The sequence below is a fragment of the Temnothorax curvispinosus genome, unplaced genomic scaffold (assembly GCF_003070985.1).
Source record: "Temnothorax curvispinosus isolate PA1 unplaced genomic scaffold, ASM307098v1 QBEX01006032.1, whole genome shotgun sequence".
In the NCBI taxonomy this organism is placed as follows: domain Eukaryota; kingdom Metazoa; phylum Arthropoda; class Insecta; order Hymenoptera; family Formicidae; genus Temnothorax; species Temnothorax curvispinosus.
In genome coordinates this window covers 1-13,098 of record NW_020215812.1, presented here as the reverse complement: position 1 = coordinate 13,098, position 13,098 = coordinate 1, and the positions used below count along the sequence as shown (strand labels likewise).

Genomic DNA, 13,098 nt, shown 5'->3' with positions numbered 1-13,098 from the left:
ATCGCAGATCGCAGTCAAGTTTTATCAAGGGTGCGGATCGCGTTACCGCATTGTGTAACCGCGCCTCGTTCTCGCCCCGAGCGCGCTCAGCCCTCTTCACTTCCGACGCACTTCCCCGGGGAGGCCACAGCCAATCAGCGGCCGAGGCCTGTGTGGCTGCAGGCTGACTCTTTCGCGTCTAATGTAGGTTGCCGAAGGTATAAGGATCGGTGTACCTTCCTCCTCCGCCTATGATAGCATAGGCCTTCCACTTGAAGCGTATAATTGAAATCATCCTCTTAGCTAACTGCTGAAAAATCCGGCGAAAGGGCGAGAGGGAGGGAGGAGGTTATCCTTATGGATATCGTCTAGAATTCCACGATCTCGGTCGACCTGCAACGAGCTCCCTGACTTTTTATAAAACTTAAAAAATGTCGGCGATCGGTCGGCGACAATGACACAGGCTCATTCAGTCATATCCCAACTGTTAATCAGCGGTCGGGAGAACAATCACTTTTTGCAATACAAGAGCAAACTCGATAACCTTTTCAAAGAATTGTAAAATGTCATCAGCTTTACAATTTATTACATATATTGTCCACGATTCGTCGATCAGCCGAAAGGTTACGAGTAATAACATCACTGCGAGCAATTACTTTTTCTATCATACTTATTATATAAATAAGTACGATAGTTTTTGTCGGAAGTCATGAAATATTGACAGACTTTTATTATAAAGATATCTTCTCGTTAGTCACGATAAACGAATAAATAATTGTAAATGAATTGTTTTCGCTCTAATAGTCTAATGTAACGAGCCTAAAAAGAAAAAATAAATTGAGTTAAACACGAGTGCTAACTGCATGCAAAACTGAAACAATCCGCGTATTTTTATCAAGGAACTCTATTATCAGAGATAACAAAAAAATCCGCAGAATATTTTTATTAACTAACGATACAAATACACGAATATTCGCTGATAAACGAATATTAAGCGATGGATTTAGGATTACTCAAGTAGTAGGTGCACTTGTAACATATAACTCCGCATTCCAAGCTTGACTCGCCATTTTCACGCTCGGTCCCACACACATTGCACAAGTCAAGTTTCTACGAAGTTTCTACGAACTTTCTATTCTTACGGTATTAGTTTCAATGCCAAAGATTCAAAGAAAAATTGCTTAAAATTAAGAGTTTATTTAATTTTTTTACGGGGTATTCAACGCGTGATACGGATATTCGATTATGCTATTGTTACGAAACGATGGAGTCTTAAAAAGTGGAGGCGAGGAAGCTGATTATATTTCCGTTAATTTCTATTTTATTGTTTTATTATACCGAAAAGAATATCACTGGCACGGTAAAACTGAGGACTTTTTGTTATATCTAAAATTCTAAATAATATGACAAATGTTTGCTTTCCTCGTGATACCTGATGATATTATCATAATCTTACCTCCACGAAAATTTTTTGCATTACTGAATATGTATAATAAAAATTGAATTTATACGGAAATATATTGAAATTAATTATCGGATTTGATAATAATCTGATTTTTTTTTAAAACAAGAAATTATAACAATTAATATAGTAATTTCTTAACGAGGGAGCATATTCACCACATGTATATAGTTGACTTACCGTTGTAAACTTGTATCTGCGGGAGAAATATATCGTGTATCACACTATACCTAAGGCAAGGATGAGTAAATTGATAAACCACATGCGTAGGATATTATACACTTTATATTTCGTTTACGAGCAAGTCCTACAACGTACAATACGATATGACTTCCGAATAGCTTTGCTGAAACAATAGGTTAGATGGAGTAGCTAATAAATACGCGCAACAATTATACTGCCTTTCATCCATTCGGCACCTTTCTTAATCTTTCATCGAATTAAATTAGACAATTTCTTTCTCTCGTTCTCGTTAATACCGAAGATCGCATCGCGCGGTATATTCGTTTCGACAATTAAAACATTCGAACGATCGCAACAATATTAAAGATATATTATATTATACTATACATATACACGCGCTCGCACATCGTAAAAACCGATTTCCGTGCGTCGATCATTTTTGTCGTCAATTTTGATTTTAGGAGCTGTTAGTACCGTTCTCGGTTTTTTAAATGCTTGGCCGTTTCAAGTATATAATAGGTATAACAATTTAATTTGTGCACCATGCTACAATATTTGTCAGTGTGCACATTAAACGTATACGTTGCGCACATTACTAATGAGAAATCCGAATTAGTATCTTCACTTTGCATCTGTATTAATTAATGTAAGAGTGAATATTTTTCAGTATTGGTTATTTATATGAGCTCTCTCGCTACTTATGCGTATAAGGAAAAATAGCGACATGCATTTTAATGTTATTAAACGGTAATGAATATCGGTTTATGGACATCGAATTAATAAACATCAATTAACAGCTATACTTGAATATGAATAAAAGTAAACCTATATTATCCAATTATTTGTTATAAAATTTTGTTGTAATATTAACGTTATCTGAAAATAATAGCACGAGTAGTCAACTTGTTGCTAACAACAAAAATTCTCCTCTACTTAATAAGTATTAAATAAATTTATTAAATAAGATAGTTAAATAACAATAACTTAACGTAAAAATCTTAATTTCACATAAGTGCTTAAAAAAATTTGCAGTATAATAATATAAATATGTAATATCTTTTAAATATACCGTAACTACTAGACGACAGGATGACAGGTAAAACAATTTATACGGCAAACATAAACGAATATGCACGCTGTTTCTCGCTGCAATTTGGCATAGAATAATTATTACCGTCACGATTACACTATATAGTTAATAGTTAATACTAGGCAATTCGAGCGCGGATGAATCCGTTCGAATAGAATACTGTAAATACCGTAATATGACACGCTTGCTATTCGCGATAATACGATTGGTAATAATAAGAATGAATTACAATCGTGGAGGAGTCTCTGAGATTCTTGGTTCTCGCAAACGGAGCCATTTCTCGAGCCAATACTTTCATGCGTCCCCGTACACTTCGTTCGAGAATCGAGATCGTCGCGTCGCGGTCGTTATGTTAATGACGTAGATCCCCGTCTTCGATAAGACTCGCCAAACTGATTCTTCAACACACTTATTGTTAACATGAAAAGAAGATAGGAAGTAATCGTGTATCGACTATCGACTGACGATGAATCATAACGATTCTCAAATTCTTATCGTACCGTGAATATCCATGAGATCTCGAAGAGATGCGTAAACCTATAACGAATATTGGCATTGTTTTTACAAATATCGGTACTGTTTGTCTGTTTATCGTAATGATCATTAAATAAGACCATGTTGCATTGTGACATCGAAAATAAGGAAACGCAAGAATTTCTTACGAAAGAAATCCTATTAAATGCAAATAGTGATATATAAGAAAACGGATATACCTCCATCAGTTACGATATATCCGTTTTCTTATATATCACTATTTGCATTTGATAGGATTTGTGTTATTATTATATCGAAAACTGTCTTGTAGTTGTCTTTGATAAAAAGTCGTATAATAGCCTCAATAATAAATTATAATAAAAAAATTATACGTTTTTTTATGTCTTCTGTTTTTCTCAGGAAATACGTGTTAATTAGAACGCACCAATCCTAAAATTGTCAGTTTTACATTAATTCACGTTATTGATAAGTATAAATTTCGATAGGGATATGGATCTCGTTCCTGTGTTTTTCTTTCGATGGAATTTGATATCTTTCGGATAATAAACGCGTGTTCTCTCGATCACTTAAAAACGCGCACAATAGAAAAATAGCTTTGAGAAATCTATTGGGTCCCTCTTGTGTATGTGTGTTGAATTTGCTGTGAATAATCAAAGTGAAAATTATAACCATGGCTCTTTTCCTTCTGTTCGCAAAAGTGGCAGTTTTGATTTAATTCTTTCTTCTTTTTTACGTTATCGAAAGCGTCCTATTATGTCGGTCCGACGACAAATGTATAACGCAACGATTAATTGACGTGATCTCGTTACGGGGAATCAAAGATCGAGCTAGTTAACGAAAGTCTTGACTTTCTTTCTTTCTGACTTTTTTTGCGTTTTTAATCCTTCTGTCTGTTCTTTTTTAATCTTACGTTTTCTTATTATGTTAATTTGCTCATTAGCGTTCTTTCTGAATTTTCCTATCAATTTTCTGTCGATTTTCATCGATTCTACTTCTTTCTAAGAAATCTAATTTTTGTTGATGACGATGTGTATATGTTTTACGTCTTCGTCATCCCTTACATTCAATATTTCTCCGTTAATATTTTTCATATCGGAAGTGAATATTCATTTGTCTACATTGTTGTTGTGAAACTTATTTAATGTTAATGTCACTGTGTTCATTGCACTTTTAGTTTAATCTTCCGTATTAAATGATTTCTTTTAAAAGTAAATTTGGTTTGCATTATTGATTATTTTTTAACGTTATTATCACTGCATGATGCGATAAGGAGACGTAAAAAAATACACAAAAATATTAAGTATTTATAACAATAAAAAAGTTGAAGAAATGTGGGAAAAAATAGTTAAATTTGTTCTCTAAAATTCGTAGGAATAAATAACTATTTAAATTTACATTATTTGGCATTTAAATCTGTTGCTTATTATCATTCTCCGCTATAATTATATATTAATATTCGTTAAGCCCTATTTCAATACCGGTTTGAATATACTTGGTCGCATTCATGTTTTAACACAGTTCTGTTCCGTTCTGTGTATTATAAACTACACTATTAGGAAACTACGCTATTAATCGAAAGTCGCTTCATGCATTGATTTCATTCGAGTACAGGAGCCGGTTTTCTATAAACATCTCAAGTCTCCTTCACAAATGGAGTAAACCGTTACGATTTCACTAGATCAATGGACAGGTTCCACGCGACAACCTGTAAATCTGAACTTATAGATTTCTTTTACGAAAATTATACGCATATGTTTACTAATATTGGTACCCGTTATTAATTGACTTTGCGATCAATTACGTCAAAACCAAGATTATTTCTACAAAAACTCTAGCAATTCGAAGTATTCAAATTAAATAAAATTAGACGACAGATACAAAAGCGCACGTGTTGGTAAAAAATGTTAAATTTGCACTTTGCGTTTTGTGTTTTGGCACATTGACACTAATGCAAATAGGAGAAATATTGCAATATTGGATGTGGGGTTTCCTGCAAGTGATTGTATAATATATATCTATATATATATATCCATCTACGCGATACATATAATAGTACGTATAATTGCACGGTATCGAAGCATTTGACAAATGCGGATTTTTTATCTCGATTAACTCTTCAAAATACATATATCGAAATATGTTATTGTGACTGTTAAAAACCATCTTTCAAGCGTTAGCTTTGCGTGGAACGGCCTTGAAAATTACGATTTAAACGACAAGGAAAAGTAATCGTTTAAGGAAAAAGACCACTTTGAACAATTTCTTATTGAATACGTATTTTTATTTTTCAAAACGCAATTATAGTTTGTTTCTATGGACTTGCTATGCATTTTTTAATGCGTCTGTTATGTCAGAGGGATTACATCGACTGGATCTTATATCTTAAGCGCGTGTAGAAGTAAAACCGGCTTTTACGAATGCTCTCGCATTTTGTCGTTCGCTGTAGTTCGTACTTTGGAATATTATAGCTGTTATGCGTACAAATAGAATATTTTTAATGGTTATTTAGATCAATCTCTCAGTGCCAGGATTAAATTTGAAAAGCTTACGCTATCTACCACCTGATGCTATATTTTGCGATTGGTCATTTTTCCCCTCAAGTTTATATTCAAGATTATTCTATAATTTATGATCCAGTGATTTCCTTCTATAATATATGTATAACCATCTATTCAAGATACTGACATCTATTCCTTGTTATCAATATCACGTATTCCATACACATATGTATATGAGAAGTATATAGAAGCAAAACTCATATTTTCAATTTCTTCAAAATTTTCTATGAAATTTAAGGGTTCATCGCGCAAATATAGATTTGAATAACTCTGGTAACACAAACGTTTTATTTTTTATATTAAATTAGAAATGCTAAACGCTTATGTGACGCTCGTTATTTCTAATTCAATAACGAGAGAAAAATTGAGAATACCAACTTCGCTTCTGTACAAACGCTGCGAATTATCTTAATACATGCAGGAATTACAAGACGTATTAACGTCGCTCGAATCCAGAAAAATAAGACTGGTTAAAAAAAGTTTTATTGTTCCAAATGGCATGAAATTTGTCATTTTTCCGCCAGTTTAAGGCCTATGCGCTTGCCAGTCAGAAGGTACGCACTGCTTTTTTGGTCATCGTCGCACAATGGCGCGCGCGCGTTAACGATACTTCTACAATCTGATTTCGCAACAAGTTTTTTTTTAATTCCGCAAAAAATGTGCCGTTATAAAAACATCTCGTCTCCCGGATGTCTATATATGCTACGGAGTCTCTTCAAGGAATCACAAATCACGCACACGCAATTCATACGTGTCCGTACGAATACTCTCTACTTACCTTTTATGTTTCGGCGCCGCTAATTCGCCGAGTGATACATATATATATATATATATATTACGTTAAATGATAACTACATTGCACTAATACATTGCACACGTTCTCGGGCGTTCTCTTTGGCATCTCTACAAATTATTACAATATATCTTTTGCTAATCGCAAGTTCTGAAAGAGAGAGAGGGAAAAATCGCACCCAATGCGGTAGGCCCGTGCCGTACACTCGAGAAAAATGAAAAATTTGTATACGAGTTCGAGTCTCGGCTAGATTTCCTGAGAATAAAGTCGATGTGTAACACAGACGAACGTGATCGGATTCCGCTTGCAATTGCGTGAGATTGTTTATTATTTACATCTTTGGGAGCATTCAAACACCTGTTACATACACATCTCATAATTGATTCTAAATGTTTCCAATGTTTCCTCAAACAAACAAACTTGTCAAAAGCGTCATACATATATACACACACGCATGCACAATTAAATCAATACACATTAAAGTAACTAAAATAATTCAACAGTGATAAACAATAATACTCTATAATAATACGTAAAACATCACGAGGAACTTTTCTGGTCAACTAAAATGCATTCTTCTTCTATGATAAGGATATTTGCTAAATTGTAAACATGATATAAGACTTTTTTAATAAAAGTGCAAGTAACAAAAATTCAAAAATATAGATACGTTCAGCTTCCTGCTGATGACTCGAAGAGATCTAGTCGATTTTATAACAAATATTAAACTTACTATAGAAATCTTTGAGTACTCGAACCCGCAGTTCATTTTCCGCGAACTCCCGGAGTCCTCGCACAGTCCTAAAGAAGGAACAACGGATGACTATATCTGTCATGCGTTTCGCTGCAATCATTCCTATCCATTCACAGATTACTACATCTCGATCCAACATATTACATATATATATAACTATATCGTCTCCATTGAATATTGGATACTTTATCGGACGCCACGAATTTTCCTCACGAGAGTCCGTTTGTCAAATCGATTCGCCAGCAACCATAGGAGTTATAGACCGCGACACAGTGCACAGGTCAGGCGTATAGTATTACAGTCATTTTGATATATCTAGGTAACAATAATCCGACCAATAGTCGGTGATTTCTCCTCCCTTTCCCACCCTCTGGGAAAACAAGACGCACCGACAGTGGTAATCAGATCGAAAGTAATATATATAACTTGTGCGCTTTTACATAATTAAAAACGTCGTCTGATGAATGCATCGACAATGATCGTTGTTTATTTCGACTATTTCGAGTAAAATAACTCTGAATATTATATTTGATTTTTGCCAATATATATAATAGTAAAATCTTTCATCGCGCTTAGGAAAATTCCAATTGAATTTGAATATTAAATATGAAAGTTCGCGAAATACGTGTATTTCGGTCGTACAGAAATTCCGTGTGTCGATGTCAAAGTTTAACGACCGATTTACACTATTTACAGAAAAATAGTAAGTAGGAAAGAGAGAGAGAGAGAGAGAGAGGGGGGGAAAGGCAGGGGAAATGATAGATAGATAAATTATATTAAAGATAAAAGACACACACACACATTTATGGCGACTTCTGAACGACGTTGAAATAACTGCGTTGAAGTAACTTTTGATTACGATATTGCGAGACGACGACAGCTTGGGGATTCGGAATGTGGCGGACGCCGAGATTGGGCTTGATTTTCATACCGAAACCGGAGATGCGATGATGCGGCTGCGGTATGCGCAGAGCGACCTTACTACTGGCGGTGTTTGCGTTCGCGGCGGCCAATGCCAGCGAATCTATCGCCGGATTCTTTTCGATCAGACAAGTGCTCATTGTCAGACGTGACACCGCGGCATCCGAGAGGGTCCTCAGATTCGATTCCTGCTGTCCTTTGCCGCGCTGTGGCTCCAATTCCTTAGATTTACGGAAAAGGCTGCCGGCGGCGCTAATTGTGGATCGCGCTGGCAGCTTTGATGATGGCAACGATGGTAAGGACGATATCGAGGACAATGATGCCGAGGAGGAAGATGAGGAAGAAGAGGAAGAGGAGGAGGAGGAAGAAGAGGAGGAGGAGGATGGCAAGGAGGAAGAGGACGAGGAAGATGGAAGAGTGGATTGACCGTTGTCGGGTAATGTAGCAGACAGGTCGAGGATGTTGTCATTGACGGTGGTGGTGCCGCCGCCGCCGCCGCCGTCGCTGCTACCGCCGTTGCTACCGCCGCTGCTGCTGCCACCACCGCCGCTACCACTGCTGAGATCCAATGGCGTTTCATACTTGGAAGTGATATTCGACACTATCACGCTGGTTGCAGCAAAACCGGAAGGTTTTGCGACGCGCAGAGGCGTCAATGGCGGTGGTTCCTTCTTTTTTGGCGTGATAGACGCGACCGTGGCGGCCGCGGGTGCGACAGGCGTGGGTGTGGTATTAAGAATGGACGTCAAAATTGGCGTCTTAATGACGGACGACGTCAGTTCTTCCTTCGTGGACATAATAGTCTTGAGCGCGTCGCGCATCTGCTTCTCCGCCAGCAAGCTTCGCACGCGATTCGCCTTGCTTTCGCGTAACTGCTTCTCCAGCTTCTCGCGGTCTAGACTATCCGCCTTGTCAGTGCCGCTCTGCGCGCGTTGCTTCGCCATTCTCTCACCGGCTTCGTTAACAGCTATCAGGCCCAGTCGTCGCAGAATCTCCTCATCTTTCTTCGGTCTCTCTGGTTCGTCGCTGCTCTCCGATATTTTCGTCGATTCCTCCGTCACCTTGCTAGTCATCTTTTCCGCCGCGATGCACTTGTACTCCTTGGACTTGGTTTCCTCGTTTTTGCCGATGATCTGCGCGACATGCACGACCTCGTCGGGAATGCTGTCGATGATCTGCTCGATCGTTTCTTCCACGTCTATCACGGCGCACTCCTTGGACATGATTTCCTTCCGAGCTAGCGGACTCGCCGTCGATCGCTGCTGAGCGATCGTCTTGATCTTGTCGCGTCTAACCGCTCGCATCTGCAACAGTTTCTCCTTCGTTCGACTGTTCGCACCGATGCCTCCGCTCCCACCCCCACCGCTGCCTGTCGCTCCAGACGTAATCCTCGGAGGACACGGCGTCAGGCGGACCTTGAGTTTTAGGAGATCCTCGCGCGGCGTCGTAGTGATCTCCGCGATCACTCGCTTGTTTCGCCGTTTGCGCCGCTTCCGATGCTCCAACCTTGCCATATCCTTGTTCTTCTTACTCTCCGGCGACTGATGACGATTGCTCGTCGACAGTTCGGTGGTCGACGGGGGGTCCGGGGCACGCATAACGGGCGTCACCTCGCAGCGCGGCTTTTTCGATTGCATCTCTTTGTCGCGGACATCGACGCTCGTCGTCTCGAGAGCACGGGGTGGCTCCGCACCGCGAGCTTCTTGCTCGCGACTAGGCTTGGGACTCGGTGGTGGGGTCGGTGGTCGCTGTATATTTTCGATCGCCGGCGGGACATCCTTGGTCGCGTCGTCCTTGTACGAGGAAACTTTCGAGATCGAAGCCGCCTCTTCCTTTCGCAATACCCGGTAGAACAGTCTCATTGGCGCCTCCTGCAACAGACGGGCCATCGCGCCGCCTTTCATAACGCGCATCGCACCGCACCGGCTCGCGGCTGGCTGGCCAGGCTATATAGGCTCGGTCATAGCAAACACGACAATTTACAGCTACTGCTTACTTATTTTATTCGCAAAGAATTTCCCGAGAGTACTTCCTTGTTCGGTTAATATTTTCGAGCATAATTCGACGATTAAACTATCGAACGATTGAACGGTGAAATATCAAAACGTTGCTGCTAAGATAGCACGCGATATCAATAGCATGAGACGCAATAGCTCTTTAGAACATAGAATGCTAATGGAAATGTTAAGGCGAATAAAAATGCAATAAATAAAATTTCCTTAACATTAATCCTTAAGTATACTAGTAGTGGCAAGTTACGCACAGATACGTGTTAACAAATATTTTTCTCCTATAAGACAGACGATATTAAATTCTGAAAATTCAAATATCGAATAATAACAAATCGTACGTAATATAACATTTATTTCCTGTAATGCCCGTATCAGATTGCGGATTAGGATTGAGATTGGATTGAAATTTGACCAATCAGAGCAAAGTTCACTAAACTTGAGATCAGTTTTCTCTGTTCTGGTTGATTAAATTTCAATCCAATCTCAATCCCAATTCGTAGTCTGATACGGACTTAACGTTTCTTTTCTGCAGCTTTCTAAAAGCGAAAAAAATATGGAAAGAAGAGAAAAATTATTTGGATCAAATCAATTGGAGAATACTCAAGGGTTAATACAGACTCGATTTGTATGTATGATATGAAAACGATCGATCGACCGCGGTATACGTCAAGCCGGACCATTAAACTCACCCTCTTCCATCGAAATATGCAAGCGAGGTCCAGAAGCGTCCAAGAGGGATTGAGCGGGCGCATGCTTTCCCCGTCGGGGTGTTGCGCCTCGTCCATCTGGTACAAAATTTCTATCCTATTATTGACACCGTTGACGGTCGCGTTAGCCTCTTCCCATCCTCTCTTCAGCATCAGCAGTCTCACCAGATGACGCACTGTCACGGCGGCCGAACACTTGAGATACCTCGTACTTCCGCCACTACTCACGTCCCCTGCCGATACCTCGTTTGCACGATTCGACGAGTCGCCTCCTTCATTCGCCTCCTTCGCCTCCTTCAGCGTCCCGTCTTCCGTGTGCTCCAGCTCTCGCAAACTCAGACTGACGAGATCCTCCAGAGTGAGTTCGAGGGCGCCCACGGGCGACAGCAACGGCGGGCATTGCGGATTCACCAGACGGAAGTGGCGTCTACGTTCGAGCTCCGACCGGAAGAGACCGGGCACCGCGAGATATACCAGCCGTTGGAGCCGCGTATCCGGCAAGAGCGGCGGCGACGCCGCGACGCTACACACGGGGCACGCGCGGGCGCCGCTACTCAGACGCCGAACGATGCAACCTCTGCAAACTGACGACCCGCGTTTGCGACGTGAGACGTGAGACGTGAGGAAAGAACGGCCGCGGTGCGGCGTCTCAAAATTATATTTCGATATACATATATAATTGGATCGATTCGAGCATGACATCGCGACATTCAAGACAAGAATTATTATACAAGAAAAAAAGAACACTGACTTTCCCAGATTTAAAAAGAATGTTAAAAGAACATGACTTGTGTGCAGACTGCAGTGTATGTTTATAGGGCGAGGGTAATGCAAAATGAATTAATCTTGGTATCAGTTGCAAGCTACAAAATATGCCCTCCAATTTAAGAAAAGCATTGACTTAAAAGTTCTGAAAATATTATAACAATCCCGAAGAAAAATTCTTTACATTTGCTTTTTATACAAGTAGTATCTGAAGTATCAAATAGAATTATGTCCTTAACATTGGATTTTTGTTTTACAATTACAGCAACGCGACCGCTCGATGGTTAACGACAAGCAATGATGATCATGTTGAAGAAAATACTAACAGGAGTGCAGACATTCCACAAGAGTCGTAGCATCTATGAGGTAGCCTCTGCACAGCGGACACACGATATGTTCGTTTAAGTCTTTGACCAGCGGCTTTTCCCTCTCCTTTGCTTCCATGTTGTTAATCTGTGCTGAAACAGCTGTGCCAATCGATTGTTAATCTATTGAAAACAACAGCTGCCAATACAGCTACGAGATATTAACGTGCGTGCTTGATAATTAATTTTTAATATTCAATTCTGTTGTTAAAAAGAATGTCTTATCCTCGATTTTATCTAATGTCACAATTATATAATATATTAACGCGCAATGGAAACTATTTTTAATCAATTTCTTATATAAACAAAAATTATTTTACTTTCCACAAGCAACGCAAAGTAATACACGACTTTTTTCAACGTCAAATAGAACGAAAATCAAATACACATAAATTAGAAATTAGATTCTTTGAAACAACAAAATTTAGATTTAAAAAAGTAGATTTATGAAACTCGAAACACGATTCCGAGACAAAGCTATAGTGACAGTCTACGTGACAGCGTAATGTAAGAATCGCTACGACGCTGTCACAATGCGCATCGTCGGCGATAAGACGTGTGATAATCAGCAGCGCAGTTTGCTGCCGGTGCAAACACGCGTAGCATAGCATCGCATAGCAACGCGTCCGTTCGCGGTGCGGCGGGTTCCCGGTTCCCGTTGCAGCAGCACCACACGAGCGCTTGTGAGTGGCGGCGCGGCGCGACGCGGGGGCCGTTTGCTCGTGACGATCGGCACGCGATTTTCATGTGCATCGGCGCACAATGCCGACGTGCGTGGATAAATGTCCCTCGCGAGAGATCTCGGGGGGAAACGTGCCGACGCCGACGCCGACGCCGACGTATGGCCGAGACTTTAAGGTCTATCTCTTAAAGGGGATGGTTTCTCTACTCTCTCCTTTTTTATCTCTTTCTCTCTCTTCCTCTTTGTCTGTCGCGCGCATCCAAGAACCAGCGTGATACTTTCGAGCCGGTAAACACGTCGAGCGTCGAGTCCGACGACTCGGCGGCCTATAC

The 13,098-nt window shown here is 40.0% G+C and overlaps 1 protein-coding gene across 1 annotated transcript; it reads right to left on the bottom strand.

The window, feature by feature from the left end:
• Positions 1-1,708: 1,708 nt before the first annotated feature.
• Positions 1,709-12,210, bottom strand: LOC112455378 (polycomb group protein Psc-like). The gene is made up of 3 exons (XM_025017266.1): positions 12,046-12,210; positions 10,937-11,538; positions 1,709-10,106 (listed from the first exon to the last, which is right to left on the bottom strand). Exons 1-3 carry the CDS (start codon positions 12,161-12,163, stop codon positions 8,118-8,120), a joined length of 2,709 nt encoding a protein of 902 aa, XP_024873034.1. The 5' UTR covers positions 12,164-12,210; the 3' UTR covers positions 1,709-8,117.
• Between the last annotated feature and the right edge of the window lie 888 nt (positions 12,211-13,098).